Raw genomic sequence first — 16,153 nt, 5'->3', positions numbered from 1 at the left:
TACTGTATATATTTTAATAAATAATAAACATATATATATATATATATATATATATATATATATATATATATATATATATATATATATATATATATATATATATATATAGTTTACACAATATATTATTATTATAATAATAATAAACATATGTTGAAAAAAATATCTAGACTTCTGAAATGTCTTCAGAATTTTAAGTTGGCACAACTCAAATATAATATTTGTATTTTTTACATAATGCAAAGCAAAGAAACAGAAATTCAAACATATTGACTTTTTCTTTGAAATGTAAATATATAATCTGTTAATTTGCAGGAGAATGCCAGCGTCCTGATATAGAAATGTCTTATTTCAGCCATTCCCCCTTAAAAAAAAATAATTTTACAAATTTTGTACACATTCCATGGAGAAAATACAGTTTATTGCTACTGTACACTAAATATAAGTACATGTGTGTAGTTTTACAAAACACATCTTTAAATAAATAAATAAATAAATAAACGTTAATAGAAATCTAATAATTTATACAAAAAAGGATTACAAGTCCCGTCATTCAATGCGCGCTGGTGTTGCGCATGCGCAAATCAATTTCGAAACCTCCTGTGCTGCGAGTCGAAAGTCAGAGGCAACTATTTCACCCTAATTCGTGCTTTTGTGTCTAGTGTGCAGAAATGGCAGCTAGATATGACAGAGCTATAACAGTTTTCTCTCCCGACGGTCACCTGTTCCAGGTGGAATACGCTCAGGAAGCAGTAAAGAAGGGCTCCACAGCGGTGAGTGTTTATTTGAGCCGCAGCGGTAGCGCCGTGGCTAACGGCTACACGAATATACTCTCAAAATGTGCTGATAGATGATTCTAGCAGACGAGTGCTGAATAAAGGAGTAAACACTGCGATTGAGTGAGAGTGTTTTGAAGTAGCTAGGGTGTTCGCTTATTTAGTATCTTTTTATTGATGTGTTACAGCTAAGCGTGACTTGCATGTTGCGGCTAATATTAGCATTAGCTATCCTGACATTAAACATATATTAATAGATAGATATATTATTTTATTCGCTTTGTTTTGATCACATGTGTATGTAAATGCATTTCAAATATTACACTAGTACACTAATACTAAAAAATCATAAAATAATATGGGTTTTAACATTTTTGCCGACTAATCATTGAAGTTACAGCTCCAGAAACTGGATTTACTAGATGCATTTTAAACTTCACGACTGTTAAAGGATCCCTAAATAACTTGATGCTATTTTAATCGTTTATTTTTTGGTATTACGATTTATTTCTCGTCTGCTGTAGCTGCATGATTCATGTAGTTTCATTCTCAAGACGGCCAGATTTCCGGTAGATGGCGCTGTGCCCATAGTTTAGGATATAATGAAAATAAGTTGTGCATTCACACTGAATTATTTTATTGTCTAAATGATACCAGTATTATAGAGATATTCAAATTTGGGTTTTGAACTAACTGTGAAATATTTTTATACATCTCAGGTTGGAATCAGGGGGAAGGATATTGTTGTCCTGGGTGTTGAGAAGAAGTCCGTGGCAAAGCTTCAGGAGGAGAGGACGGTCCGGAAGATATGTGCTCTTGATGAGCATGTGTGCATGGCCTTCGCAGGTAAGATTCATTCATCTGCATTCATCTGCATCACTTTCATTGTATAGAAAAAGATGCACTGAGAGTGAATGGTGACTAACTTTTTGTGTTTTAACCCTTTCAATTGGTGCCACTAGATAATTATTTAAAATCCATTGACTTGACTTGATAGGTGTTGTTTATAATTAGTGAACGACCAATATTAATGTTTTTTTAGTACCGATAATTTGTGTTTATGTGCCCGATAACTGATGCAGAACCGATATTTATTTACAGTTTTTGGCACGATTACAACAGCACTGAACTGAACTGGACAAACCATTTTATTTATAACAATCACTCCCTCCTTGCATAGAAACAAAACAAATCTTATTTATACACCAATAAACAGAGTCTGAAAGTGCATAAAATAAAAAGTGCATTGTTACTAAACTGTTTTTGTTGAAAATTAGTAGTCTTTCATGTTAATTTTGATCTTCATATTACAAAAATAATTTTATTTATAAAAAGCATGAGCAGCAACACTAATGTTAACAATAAGCAAAATAAATGTAGAATGTTTTCAAATGGAGAAAATAAATTAAAGACATATCAACTTTGCAGAAATGTAAACTTGATTTTAAACTACAGTTTTAGTAGATTTATTAGATGTTTAATAGGCTAAAGAGTGAAGAATAATTCACTGGATAATGTTAAATAACTGAATAATATTATCTGGAATATTGGAATATAACAAACAAAACATCGTATTTTATTGCATTTCTCAACTGGCATGTTATATCAGAATTATTAATAATGTTTTTGTCGTTCTAGATTATGAAATATCTGCTGACAAAGCGCGTTTATCTCTGCATTTACACAGAACTATACTCAAACTGCGATCGCTCGCGGAGATAATAAATAATGAATGTCCATAGAGTTGCATTTACTTGGATGTTTATTAGCAAATTAAAGGTTATATATTAAATGTTTATATGGTGTTTTAAACAAGTGAATCTTGTTAAAAGTTACATGCGGTGGCCGAGCATCAACCCGCTGAATGAACAGCAAAATGCAGACGACTTCACGAGACTAATGATGAGCATAGACAACAGAGAGAGAATTAAATTCAGCGCTTTTATTTCCAACATGTGCTCATTCATAGCTGTATTATTCAATTCATGCAAAGTTACATCTTTATTGGGACAGGACTTGACGGATTATCTTATGTGACTCTGTGAGCTGGTCTCTATTTCTTAGAGACAAGCTGCATAATCTAGCTATATTTCAGGCATTTATGTAACACATCTAATTTGTGCAATTAATGTTAAAGGTCCCATTCTTTGTGATCCCATGTTTCAAACTTTAGTTAGTGTGTAATGTTGTTGTTAGAGTATAAATAAAATCTGTAAAATTTTAAAGCTCAAAGTTCAATGCCAAGCGAGATATTTTATTTAACAGAAGTCGCCTACATCGAACGGCCAGTTTGGACTACATCCCTCTACTTCCTTCTTTAATGACGTCACTAAAACAGTTTTTTGACTAACCTCCGCCCACAGGAATACACAAGAGTTGCGTTTGTAGAGTGTGTTTGTCGCCACGTCGTCGAAACGCTGTTATTTTCATCCCGCAGTCCAATCACCGGGTCTGATTCCGGCTCAAATTGATAGGGTAAAATTAAAGAAGTAATGTTTACAATAACTCTGAGCGCGTGCATCTCCACGTTATGGTAAGAGGCGTGACCTTTCCGGGCAAGATGCGCTAAGCTGCTGTCGAATCACAACACAGGAACCGCTGGCACAATCAGAACTCGTTACGTATTTCTGAAGGAGGGACTTCATAGAACAAGGAAGTCATCAGCCAGTTTTTATGACAGTGGAAACAGCGGTATACAGATAAGTAAATTATGTGAAAAATACTGTGTTTTTTTTACACGCGAAACCTGAACACGTTATATTGCACACTATAAACAATCAAAGCTTCAAAAAAACCACGAAAAACGGGACCTTTAAGTAAAGTTTACTAATTACAGCAAAGCAGGTAAGTATACTTTACCTGTGCATGCCGTTGTCTCGTCTCCCCTCAGATGCGCTGTACTCTGTGCAATTCTCAAAACACCCACAAGATGGTGGCGTTTATCGGTAAATCCGATATTACAAAAACGATATCCGATTATGGTAAAATGCTTAAACATCGGGGAAAATATCGGTAAATCGATGTATCGGTGGATCTCTATTTATTATATGGACGCTACAGGTGCTCTTAGCATGATTAAATGTTTGTTTCTGTGGTCCAGGTCTGACGGCAGATGCCAGGATTGTCATCAACAGAGCGAGAGTAGAGTGCCAGAGCCACAGACTCACAGTGGAGGACCCGGTTACTGTGGAGTACATCACCCGCTATATCGCCACACTCAAACAGGTGACGTCCCTCACTCCAGCTGACATACAGGCCATTTAAAGGGATAGTTCACACTTCTGTCATTTACTCACCCTTATGATGTTTCAGACCTGTATGACTTTCTTCCTGTGGAACACAATAGAAGATTGAAAAATGCCTCAGTGTTTTTTGTGAAAGCCAGCGGGGTCTGATGTCGTTTGGACACCATTTTTTCTCAGAATACCTTCTTTTGTGTTCTGCAGAAGAACGAAAGTCATACAGAGTTACGGCTCCTTCGTCTTGTATAGCTAGACAGCAGAAGATCTGGACTCTATCACAGCTTTCATTGGCCAAGGACCGCCCATGAGGACATTTGATCGACATGTAACACAACCAATCAAAGTTTGTGTTCTGCATCATGTTTAGGGGTGTGAAAATGTAAAGTCGACATCCCTACACTAACAGACTGGCGTGCACGTAATAAATGATTCAGTCAAGAACTTTGGAGCCACGAAGTTCACATTCTTTTGAAAATCCAGCGTTTAGTTGATCCTGGTTAAGCATTCATTGTCACAGTTGTAAACACGATGGTGTTCTTCTTCATGGCGTTCTTCTTTGAGGCTTTCTTCTTCACCAATCAGATGATGACTTTAAAACTAAGTGTTTCCTTATTTTGCGTGCCTTGTGCATCAGACGCTCAGCCAACGATCTGTGAGCGTGACGTCTGAGGCTGAGACTACAGCCCTATTCAGACGGTAATTGCTTCTCGGGGGGACGTAAGGTATTTTCACCATTTACAGACAGTCGTCTGTGATTTTATTGCCGTCCGAATCCAGAATGTCTGAGTTTTTCTCTAACCACCCGGGTAAAAATCCTTGGACAAATTACATACAGTTTTTTTGACAAACACCAAGGGTGTGTGTAATTTAATTGCTGTCCGAATCCACATCTCTGAGTTTAAAAGAAGAGATCAATGCAAAATTCACTGTTTAAATCCTTTTTGCCCACTGCAGAGCACCGTATGATACGTGTTGAGCTTCACTGTAATTTGCATACATTTTAAAGACATTTATTACGTAAATGTTGGAAAGTATTTACAAGAACAATATTTCATCACCGCTCCACCACAGCGGCGGGAAGATGTTAAGAACAAAAAGGACAAAGAGAAATAAAGCACAAGTGGGCAGTTATTCTGGGAGCAACAGGTGTGCAAAACCATTTTAAAATATGTAGCCCAATAACATCGACTTATTTCTGATAAATTCTCCATTTTTAAAATGACATCATTTGAGATAAAATGCAAGACAAAACCATTTCAACTACATAGCGTTTCTATCTTCCTATTTTTAATCAGGAGATTTAAATAATCAAATAGTAAATAGGATATTATTATGACATTAAATATACATTTATTTTCATTATTCCAAGCATGTGCCATTTTATTCACAGCAGACCGCGAAAAACTCGCTCCTCCACCATACATAAATCACCATCTGAATGCATGAGTTTTATCACTGAGGTGTCATGCAAGTTTATTTTTACAGATGTCCTCATGAGAAAAAATTACTGCCCAAATTGGGCTTATGCACGCATGATTTAGGAAACATTTTATTTTTAGATGCTATTTTTTATCCTGATAAAAATTGTGATTGAGATTTTTTTTTTTTTTTTTTTTTTTTTTTTTTTTTTAACTCCAGGTTTGCTGTTCTTGTTTGTAGGGCTGCACATTGTGCATGGCCCAAAATTGTGCGATGATATATCAATATAATATTATTATTATTATTATTATTATTATTATTATATGCAATTATAATTATAATAATTGCATTATTTTATGCAAAACTAATTTTTTTATGTAAAATGAATATTTATATTGTATTTATAAATATATAAATAAAATATTTACAAAATAGTAATTATTACCATTGCAATATTTCACTAAAATAAAGTGTTTTTGAAAAATAATATAATTTAATTTTACTGTACAACTGTAAAATCACAATACTAACATTCATGGATGTTTTAATTTTTTCATTTTAAACGTTAAACCATCAAGCTTTTGCTCTGACAGAAAATGGCAGGAAGTCCTTAAAGCTTTTCTTCTGTTGACAACATTGGTTTGAGGTGTTTCCATGTAAAAGAACACAGTGCCACACTTCACTCTGAAGCACATATTTATTTATAAATCACAGCCTTTGCATTTCAAAAATCACACTAAGCCATATCACGATTTCAGTTTGATTAATCATGCAGCCAGAGGGTAAGAAAAGAATGAATGTACAGAGTTTAATTGCACTGTTACAGTAACTCACTCTTTTGGATATTTTGCTGTCAGTATTCATTGTGTTTTCTTGTGCAACAGCGCTACACTCAAAGCAACGGACGCCGTCCCTTTGGTATCTCGGCTCTCATCGTTGGCTTCGACTATGACGGGACTCCGCGTCTATATCAGACGGACCCCTCTGGAACATACCATGCATGGAAGGTAAAGTGGGAGCGATTTGTTTCCACAGTGTTCAGATGTGACCCATTTTGCGGCCGTATTGACCCTCTTCTCTCCTGTGCCGTCAGGCGAACGCTATCGGGCGCAGCGCGAAGACGGTGAGGGAGTTTTTGGAGAAAAACTACACAGACGAAGCCATCGCGAGTGATAATGATGCCATCAAACTGGCCATCAAAGCCTTACTAGAGGTAAACACCACGTTACCATAGTTACATGCGTGCCAAACAGACTCTCATATCATGAAGTTGACAGGATGTAACATGTTTGCTGAGGCAATTGTATATGATCTGTGCTGCACAGGTTGTGCAATCCGGGGGCAAGAACATCGAGTTGGCCGTGATCCGGAGAAACCAGCCCCTAAAGGTAGTACATTTGATTTATGATATTCTTCAGTATATTCATCTGTTTAGAGTTGTCTTGATGCAGCATTCTTGTCATCAATTTAATGTTGGAACTGTCTCAGTAATCAGTCACGTGACACATTTGTTGCACCCCCCTCTCCTTTCACAGATTCTGGAGTCCAAAGAGATCGAGACGCTGGTCGCCGAAATAGAGAAGGAGAAAGAGGAGGAGGCAGAGAAGAAAAAGCAGAAGAAGTCTTCGTAAATCGCCCGTGTGAATGTGTAGTTTTGTTTATACGGGCAGAAGCACTTGGCTCAGGCCCTCACTGTACCCTCTCCCTTCCTGCCTCTCATCCGTTAACAGCACAGCCTCTCAGTCTTCTCAACCCACAGCATGCATGAATATGTTTTTGTTCCAGGAAATATTTTTCGAAAGCATTTTCAGGGTTGGGAGTTGCAGAGCGAGTCATTTGTCGAGCGAGTCCTGTGGTCAGTTTTCACTCTTCTGTAAAGCTGCTCTCTACCACCACTGAGAATTCTGGGGGAATGTGCTCTGACTGATGCTTCCTAATAAACTCTTTTGGTTTGTACCAATGGACTGATGTCTTTCTGTTGTCTTTAGAGATGAGCCCATTGCAATTTTCTTGGCTGATTCCATTTTTGTGTGTGTGTGTGTGTGAGACCTACCGATACCAATTTTCTTTCTATAATTGACAACATATGCAAACAAGTAAAAAAAGCCAGTAATAAAATAAATAAATTGCAAAATAGAGCACAAATAAATGCAATAGAATAAAGAGAGTTTTTCAGGTGGGTCTAACAGAGTATTATTCAGGTAAGAAATACAGAAATTAATCAAATGTAAAATAACACTGGATAGTCTTTTTTGTTCTTTGATTAACATGACGGACAGCAGCAGGAATATTAGGCTGCTGTCACTTTAAGAGTTTAGTGCAGCGTGTCATTTCCGAGGCTGCGTCCTCCGGAGGGAGCATTTAAAGGCTGCATACGTCATCAAGGACATCTTATTAAAGAAAAGTAACCGTAATAAAATTGACTTATTTCTCATGAGGTGTAAAATACTGTAACTTCTTTCTTTGCAATCTGTGACGTATGCAGCCTTCAAACGCGACCTCCGGAGGACACAGACTTATTAATGAGACACAGCTGTTCTTGCAGAAAAATAGCGTTAGCAAGTGGAGGAAAATGTGCAGAATAAGAGAAAAACGTGGCTTTGGATGTTGGAATCGGAATGCAAAAAAATCTATTCATTTTTGTAGAATACCGTCGTTGAAAACGCCTTTTGAAGCTAAACGCAAGTTTATTGTTTCAAGTTACAGACTGGACTGATGAAACCTGCGATGATTAGTCTACTATTAAAGCATGAATATGTAACAGACAGTCTACATAATATTCAGTTCATAGCAGTTACAGCATGAAATATTATTTAAACATTTTACATTTGTAACGTTTAAACATAGCACATAACATTTTTATTTCACAATTCTTTTTTTCTTGCATTTTTGTGTTTATAATTCCCAGTTCGGCCTTTAGGATATAACTCACAATTGTGAGTTTATTTCACAATTCTAGGGGAAAAATGTCAGAATCGTGGTATAAACTTGCAATTCTGATAGACAGGATAACGTAGGCCTATATCTCACAAATTTCTTTCCTTGTAAGAAATATGAGATATAAACTATGAGATTTGCATGAAATAAAAGAATTGACCCTTCGTCAGGAGTTTGATTGACAAGTGATCTAACCAATCATAACGCCAAATCCGCCATTTTGTCCGACAAAGTAGTCAGGAGTCAGAAGATTAACCTCGGTGGACTTGAACTTGAAAAATGGTGTGTACTGACGTCTTTCCGTGTTTGAAAGAACATTCCTTCTGATGTTCATTCATGTTTATTTGATGCCATAAACTAGCGATGAACTAGTAGGAAGAGATGATCGGTTCACAAGCCGCTTAAGATGAGGTGCTACAGTAATCTGTCACGACACATTAAAGAGCCACAGAATGGTTTTTATTGTTCGAATTTCTTTAAAAATTACGTAATTTGAAAGCTGGGACTTTAATAATGTTTAATATAAGCAAAGACTATAGACCTTATTTACCAGAGAAACAAGCGCGCCGCCATCTTTATAAAATTGTCTTTGAACTTCCGTTTTGCGTTAGCTCTGTACATTTCTATGGCATCACTGTCAAAGAATAATTAGTTGGTTAAGTGGATTTACTTGTTGTAGAGTTAATGAAAGTTATCATGAGCATTGTTATGTTTAAAGCAGATGTCTTAACAAGTCAGTAGATCGGGAAGATTTTAAAACGAGCAGTTCATTCATAAATGTAATATCGCTGTGGAAATACAAACCGGAAGTCAAAAGACAACGAGCGCAACGCCGCGAACTCTATGGGCGCCGCCATCTTGCCTGCCGCCATTACTGCGTGCCTGCGAAGTGTGACGGTGTGACACTTGCCGGTGCCCTCTAATGACATTTCAATTAAAGTTCATCCTGCTCATTAAAGAAAATGTCTGGTGAAAGGGAACATGGGTAGATGATGTCAGGCAGTGGCCAAAACTTACCGATAAAGGTAATTTATTGACAACATAATGTAATAATGTAATTAAGAAGTGTATTAATTGATGACAACAATAAAACCGAACGCTGTCATTACTAGCTGTGTTGCTAATATGTTCACAAGCTTAAGTTTCAAATCATTACTAGGCCATCCTTAAAAATATTCTTGTTTGCCATAACCCGACCGACCCTGTCAATTTAGGACCGACCCAATTAATTATTTTTTCCCCTTTTAGTCCGACCGACTTGCCGATTGTAATTGCGTTAAGACCCACGGATTTTTTTTTTTTTTACTCTTCAAACAGCTAATACAAATGCAATAAAATGTGAGACACACGCAATTGACGCTTTTCACACGCTCTCACGCCACACATCCATTTTCTCACGCACAGAAAAATCGCGAAGTAAAGAGGACACAGAGACCGACAGACTAGACAGAGCAGGTTACTTATGATAGAAAAAAATCTCAGCTCTCAGATTCTGTCAATTTTATTACGAAATTCAAACAATAAATACCGTTTTGGTGCTTGTAAATGTGACATGCTAGAAATACAGATTAAAAAATATTACAACATCAAACGACGTATAATGTTATGTTCTTGTAAACATGTTTTTCAAAATGGATTTATGTATTCACACTTACCTTCGTCTGAGGTAAATCTCTCATAAATGACCGAACGCTGTCAGCTAGCAGCCCCTCACACAGAACCTGTTTTGGCTGATATGTGTACTGTATTACATCTTTATTATATTTTTACTTATATCATTAAATAAAGTTGTTATTATAATAAAAAATGCATTATATTTAAATTATTTTTTAAATAATACTGCCAGCTGATAGGGCTCTCTGTATGTTTACAGCATTAAGTTAGGTGAGTTGTTTTTTTCTTGAGAAAAATTAATGCCTATCTTGTGTAGCCTAGCTAATATTTATCCAAATGAGTCAATATTAAATCAAATCACAATAATAATTAAATAATAATAATTGAATAAAAATAATAAAAAAGTGTAGCTTACCAGAAATTGTAGCCTACCATGTAAACATTGTAACATGTCACTAAACCTAATAAAATTCAGCTTAGTTACTCAAATGTTTTGACAATCACAATACACTTAATGTGATGCAATAAAAAAAGTATTTTTTTTTACATTTTTTACGACCTACCATTTTTTTTTTTTTGGCTGTTACGGCAAACCAAAACATTTTTAAGGATGGCCTTAGCCACGACCAGTTGTAGCAATAAAATACATGTTCTTATAGGTATTAAAGATTATTTTATTAATCATCTGGCATGCGATGAGCCATCTCGGTTATGTGTTTAATCCACTTTTGACGCACATCTTGGTCCTCCGCTCGACCAGGAACTCTGTGCAATCCGTATGGCCGTAAACATGGGCAGTCAATGTGCAACAAAGCTTCGTGGATTACACAAACGGTTTTATTCCAGGCCTGTAGTTTTGTGCTGTTGTTAAAACAACCAACCACACAACACGCTCTGCCCGGCATCACTGGACAGCATAGGTACTAAAAAAACTATATAGCTAACATCTGCTACAGCCTACGGGACACGCTACTTCTGCTACTTCCTTAGCAGCAAGTCACGCAGTAATGGCGGCGCTGCTTCCGTGTTTCGCCGGATTTGTCTATAGAATAACACAAGACGTGTCACTCGTATTGTTTTGAATGGGAGAAAGTGTAACGCGCAATATGGCGGAATAAGTCCCGCCTTCTAAATAAGAGCCAATCGCCGACTGGTAAAGTCATCGTGTCACTGCAGCAGCCGTTAGAAGCAAAGTCAGACGCGCGCCTCTGAAACATGGCAAAGAGACGCGCATTAGCTTGATCCAGCCTAAAAAATAGGGTTTTTTTTTGTCATGATTCGAGCGTTTGGATAAAACATTTACATAAAACATCATGTCATTGGTGATTTCAAATATGAAATGTAATCGTAAGGTTGGCGAACAGTTTTGGAGAATTTGATGTTTCCCCATTCAAAGAGATGGGGCATGATGCCCAGGATGCCCGAGAGGCGTTTCAAAGATGGCCGCCGAGTGAAATGACTTGTCTTAAAGGGACTTTGATATAAGTAACCTGCCATGGCTTGTTGGACGATCAACAGTAAGGGGGTCGGGTCTTTTCGAAGGGTCAATTGTGAGATATAAACTCGAAATTAACTTTTTTATTCTTTTATTCCATGTCTTCACACAGACTGCTGCTCAACTGTCATTTTCTGCTGTCAGGTATGCCCAGCCCACAAAAAACGTCATGGCTGTTTGCAAACACCAAATTCAACATTCTCTTTCTCAATTATTTAACAATCCAAAACTGACTATGTGTACCTGAATACTCTCAAAGACGGTAATTCTGACATAATTTTGTATGTATTTGACCGTTTAGGTGTCGTAAGCCACTAATTTTTTGTACTTTTTGAGACTGAGAAACGGTTTGTGTTGAATACGGAAGGCGGTCTGGTGGAAGCTAGATATTTTACTTCATAACTTGGATGTTTTTCTTACATAAACGCATCGCTTTGCTACGCAAGGCCTTTATTAACCCCCCGGAGCCCTGTAGAGTATGTTTATAATGGATGGATGTGGATGGAGACACTTTCTTCAGCTCTTACTCATTGATCACTGCCATTGGATGCCTCAGGATATTTATTAATATATCTCCGATTGTGTTCATCAGAAAGAAGAAAGTCATATACACCTAGGATGAGGGTGAGTAAAGCTTGGGGTGATTTTCATTTGAAAGTGCACTAATCGTTTAAAATCAAATGTTGTATTTGTTAACATTAGTTAATGCACTGTGAACTAACATGAACAATGATTTTTATTACTAACATTAGCAAAGATGAATAAATACTGTAACTAATGTGTTTTATTTTTAACCAATGTTAACATATATAATAACATGGACGTGTTTAATTCGGACAGTTTGTCTATGAAACACTTTTACCTCAGTGACCTCCTCAGGCTGAACCTTTAGTGCTCAGCAAGTTCAAACTCTGTTTACAACCTTCAGTTGTTCTGCTGAGAGGAGTTTTGGAGCGGTTTGGGATGGAAAATTATTGTGTGCCCAAGTGTATGAATGGAGACTATGCCTCAGACAACATTAAAAACATCTTTGTTTTCATGAGCGCACTCATGCATAATAATGACGGGTAAATTACCTCTGTCTTCCTCCATTTGACGTGCTGTCAGAGGGACGGAAACCTAGAACGCACACATACTCTGTGCCTTTGATCCGAGGCAGTTAGCAGCATGTGCAGATGATGAGACAATCAATAATTAATTGAATTGAAGAGCTGCAGTCTGGAACAATTTCACTGGCTCTTCAATGAGTCCGTCGAGCACACAGTGTTTATGCAGTTAGTCAGCGAGCAGGACCATGAAATGCTGATGTCAACCATCCTTGACTGAAGAACCTCATTCGAGTCGCTGCTGAGTATGTTTACATGTGCTTTAAAAGTGTCGCAGCTCTTAAAGTGACAGCAGCCTAATAAACCTACTGCTGACTTTGTCCTCAATGTTCATCTAACAACAAAAGACAGAAAATCGCTCACTGCTCTTGACTGAATTACTTATATTTCTATAATCTCTAGAGATCAGTGAGCGGAAAGCAAGTCTGAAGCAAATGGTGTAAAGTTAATCACTCGGCATTCACGGTTTGCTTTATGTATGAAAAACATAGATTAATGACAGAAATGAATATTTTTCAGCATTCTGAACTCAGATGGTGTTTGAGTTTAATATAGGCTAATTCAGTTGTTCTTTAGGCTACTTCCATGTTACATTTTCAACTTGAATGCATGACGAACGCCATAATACCGAATGCCTTTAAAACGCGCTTGATTATAACTGTGCATGTAAAAATACTTTGATAAATTAGTTAAATTAAGCATCCAATTTAGAACACTGGAGACTCAATTTTTAATTGAGACAGACTTGACCCACAATTGATTTCAATAGTTTGATGTTGCCAAACTACAGTAGCTAATTACTCATTCCTAACTCAAAAAGAAAATCTCTTGTCTTGTCTCCAGGGCTTGATATTAAAGGATTAGTTCACTTCAGAATTCAAATTTCCTGATAATCTACTCACCCCCATGTCACACAAGATGTCTATGTCTTTCTTTCTTCAGTCGAAAAGAAATGAAAGTTTTTGAGAAAAACATTCCAGGATTTTTCTCCATATAGTGGACTTCACTGGGGTTCAACGGGTTGAAGGTCCAAATGTCAGTTTCAGTGCAGCTTCAAAGAGCTCTACATGATCCCAGATGAGGAATAAGAGTCTTATCTAGTGAAACCATCGGTCATTTTCTAAAAAAAAAAAAAAATTAAATACTTTTTAACCACAAATGCTCGTCTTGCACTGCTCTGTGATGTGGCATGCATTAGGTAATCATGTTGGAAAGATCAAGCATGATGTACGCGGAAGTAGGGCGAAAAACTCCATCTCATTTTCTCCTCCAACTTCAAAATCATCCGACATCGTTGTTTTAAATTTTTTTAAAGGGCGTTTAACTTAGTCTTTGCACATTCGCTTTATAAACATTGGATCGGTACTTTCGCCCATGTCACGTGTGACCTTTCCAACATGATTACGTAATGTGTGACGCATCACAGAGCAGTGCAAGACGAGCATTTGTGGTTAAAAAGTATACACTTTTGAATTTTTTTAGAAAATGACTGAAGGTTTCTCTAGATTAGACTCTTATTCCTCGTCTGGGATCATGTAGAGCTCTTTGAAGCTGCACTGAAACTGACATTTGGACCTTCAACCCGTTGAACCCCAGTGAAGTCCACTATATGGAGAAAAATCCTGGAATGTTTTCCTTAAAAACCTTCATTTCTTTTCGACTGAAGAAAGAAAGACACAAATATCTTTGGGGGTGAGTAAATTATCAGAAAATTTTAATTCTGAAGTGAACTAATCCTTTAACACCCGTCAAATGTGGGTGTATTTCAGCAGTGGCGTGTGACACAGTCACTCCTACAGCCACTTTGGCGGGTTGAATTTTATATATAATATACACATTTTTCAATTGTAGTCTTTTTAAAAAAAAAAAAAGGCATCTGAAATAATAAACTAAGTTAAATAGCGTTTTCAAAAATGTTGATTTTTTTTATGCGATACTGAAACACTTCCAATACTCATTTTCCTCAGAATAGACACACAATACCAGCTGCTCTTTCTCTCTCTCTCATCTCTCCAACAGCGAGTCGACACACAAACCCTCCTCCCCTCACTCACTTGTTTCATTTGCGCCAGATGAATATTGTTGGTGTTTCAGGGCTTAAATTTCGGCGTGGTATTGCACATATGGTACATAATTTTACTCATTCCTGCAGATTTTATTCTCACACCCAATGTGCAGCACATAAAGCCGCCTCTCTGTACTAAATTGAGTTCTTTTTTACTGCTTAAACAATCAGATACACACAAAATAATGTCAAAATGCCAGTCTTGGTGAGTATTCACGTAAACACAGTCAGTTTGTTTTAAGTGAACGTAAACAGTTGAGAAAGAAAACACATGTGTAACAGTATAATGGATCCGTGCGTCAGGTCTTAAAGTGACAGCAGCCTAATAAACCTGCTGCCAAATTATGAGATGATATTAAAAATATCTATATGGCAGTTTTTCCCTGTGGTATCGATGATTGAAAATGCAAGAAAGTTAATGTCAAGCCCTGGTTTTCACCTACAGGTGTAACAATGTAAACCGAATGATTGAGTGAATTAATCTGAACAAACCTTTTTAGTTTCAGATTCAAAAATCACCGAGATGAATCTTTTATTAAAAAGGTTTCATGTAATGTAAAAACCCCTGCCTTTTTATTCGCAAAAAGGCACATTCTGTGCTTAAAACTCACTCTTTCATACATTCACTGACTTTCCTAAGCCTGTATTGGCATGTGCTTCTGTACCTCTGAATAGCATGTGCTCACACTCTCTGAGGGGACTGTGAATGCTGCAGGCATATCAATATTTAGCTCCCAGCTTCTCATTCATGATTATTCAGAGGTAATGGAATATTTCAGAATCCTGTACCTCAGGCAAGCACACAGAGTATTTAAGTTTCTGAGGCTGAGGCGAGGCATACATTAAAATCGACTCCCTTCGAGAACTTCCATTCAACTCACAAATGCAAAGACGTGCATGACAGTTCAGGAAGAATGGCAATGCTAATGATCAGAGGTAAACCCGGGTCAATTACGCCATTGTTAGTTACCCTTTAGTTAACCTCGGTTTAATCATTTAAGAGTGATGATCGGTCAGCAGTGGATCATGAGAGACATCCTGCCCCTGATCTGTTGATTTTGGCTCTTGTTGTCTTGATCTTGAGGGTATGTATTGCCCTGTTTCTTTCAGCTTCAAACCCTCCGGCTGTTTGTACTTCCTATTGGTCTGCTCTAGTTCTTTTGTCAAGTTCTGATTGGTCGGTCAGTCTCAAGCCAATTTCAGCTGATTTGGGCTTTGATGCAATATCCTGCTTTGATTGGTCAGTACTGTTGTCTTGGCCACTGTAATTGGTGGATTTGGTTGCCTAAGGCAGTATTTGTGTGATTGGTTAGCCATGCTTTGTTCAGGGCATCCACTGCCCTGGAGCGTATAAACAGCCCTCTGTACAATCCCCAGTCGACTTAGAAAATGCAATAATAGTTCAGCATGATCGTATCAGCAAAAAAATATCATTTCTGAGGAGTAAATATAGATAAGTTACACAACTGTGCGATACAAACATAAGAGATCCACACAAACCG

General features: G+C 37.1%; 1 protein-coding gene across 1 annotated transcript; it reads left to right on the top strand.

Annotated features, from left to right (window-relative positions):
* Positions 1 to 565: 565 nt before the first annotated feature.
* psma8 (proteasome 20S subunit alpha 8) lies at positions 566 to 7,390 on the top strand. Its single transcript, XM_048208328.1, has 7 exons — positions 566 to 770; positions 1,493 to 1,619; positions 3,874 to 3,998; positions 6,319 to 6,441; positions 6,528 to 6,647; positions 6,760 to 6,822; positions 6,970 to 7,390. Exons 1-7 carry the CDS (start codon positions 669 to 671, stop codon positions 7,063 to 7,065), a joined length of 756 nt encoding a protein of 251 aa, XP_048064285.1. The 5' UTR covers positions 566 to 668; the 3' UTR covers positions 7,066 to 7,390.
* The last annotated feature ends 8,763 nt before the right edge of the window (positions 7,391 to 16,153 follow it).

Source organism: Megalobrama amblycephala, linkage group LG11 (assembly GCF_018812025.1).
Source record: "Megalobrama amblycephala isolate DHTTF-2021 linkage group LG11, ASM1881202v1, whole genome shotgun sequence".
Taxonomy (NCBI): domain Eukaryota; kingdom Metazoa; phylum Chordata; class Actinopteri; order Cypriniformes; family Xenocyprididae; genus Megalobrama; species Megalobrama amblycephala.
The sequence above is the reverse complement of the archived record's forward strand: the minus strand, read 5'-3'. Positions and strand labels throughout refer to the sequence as shown.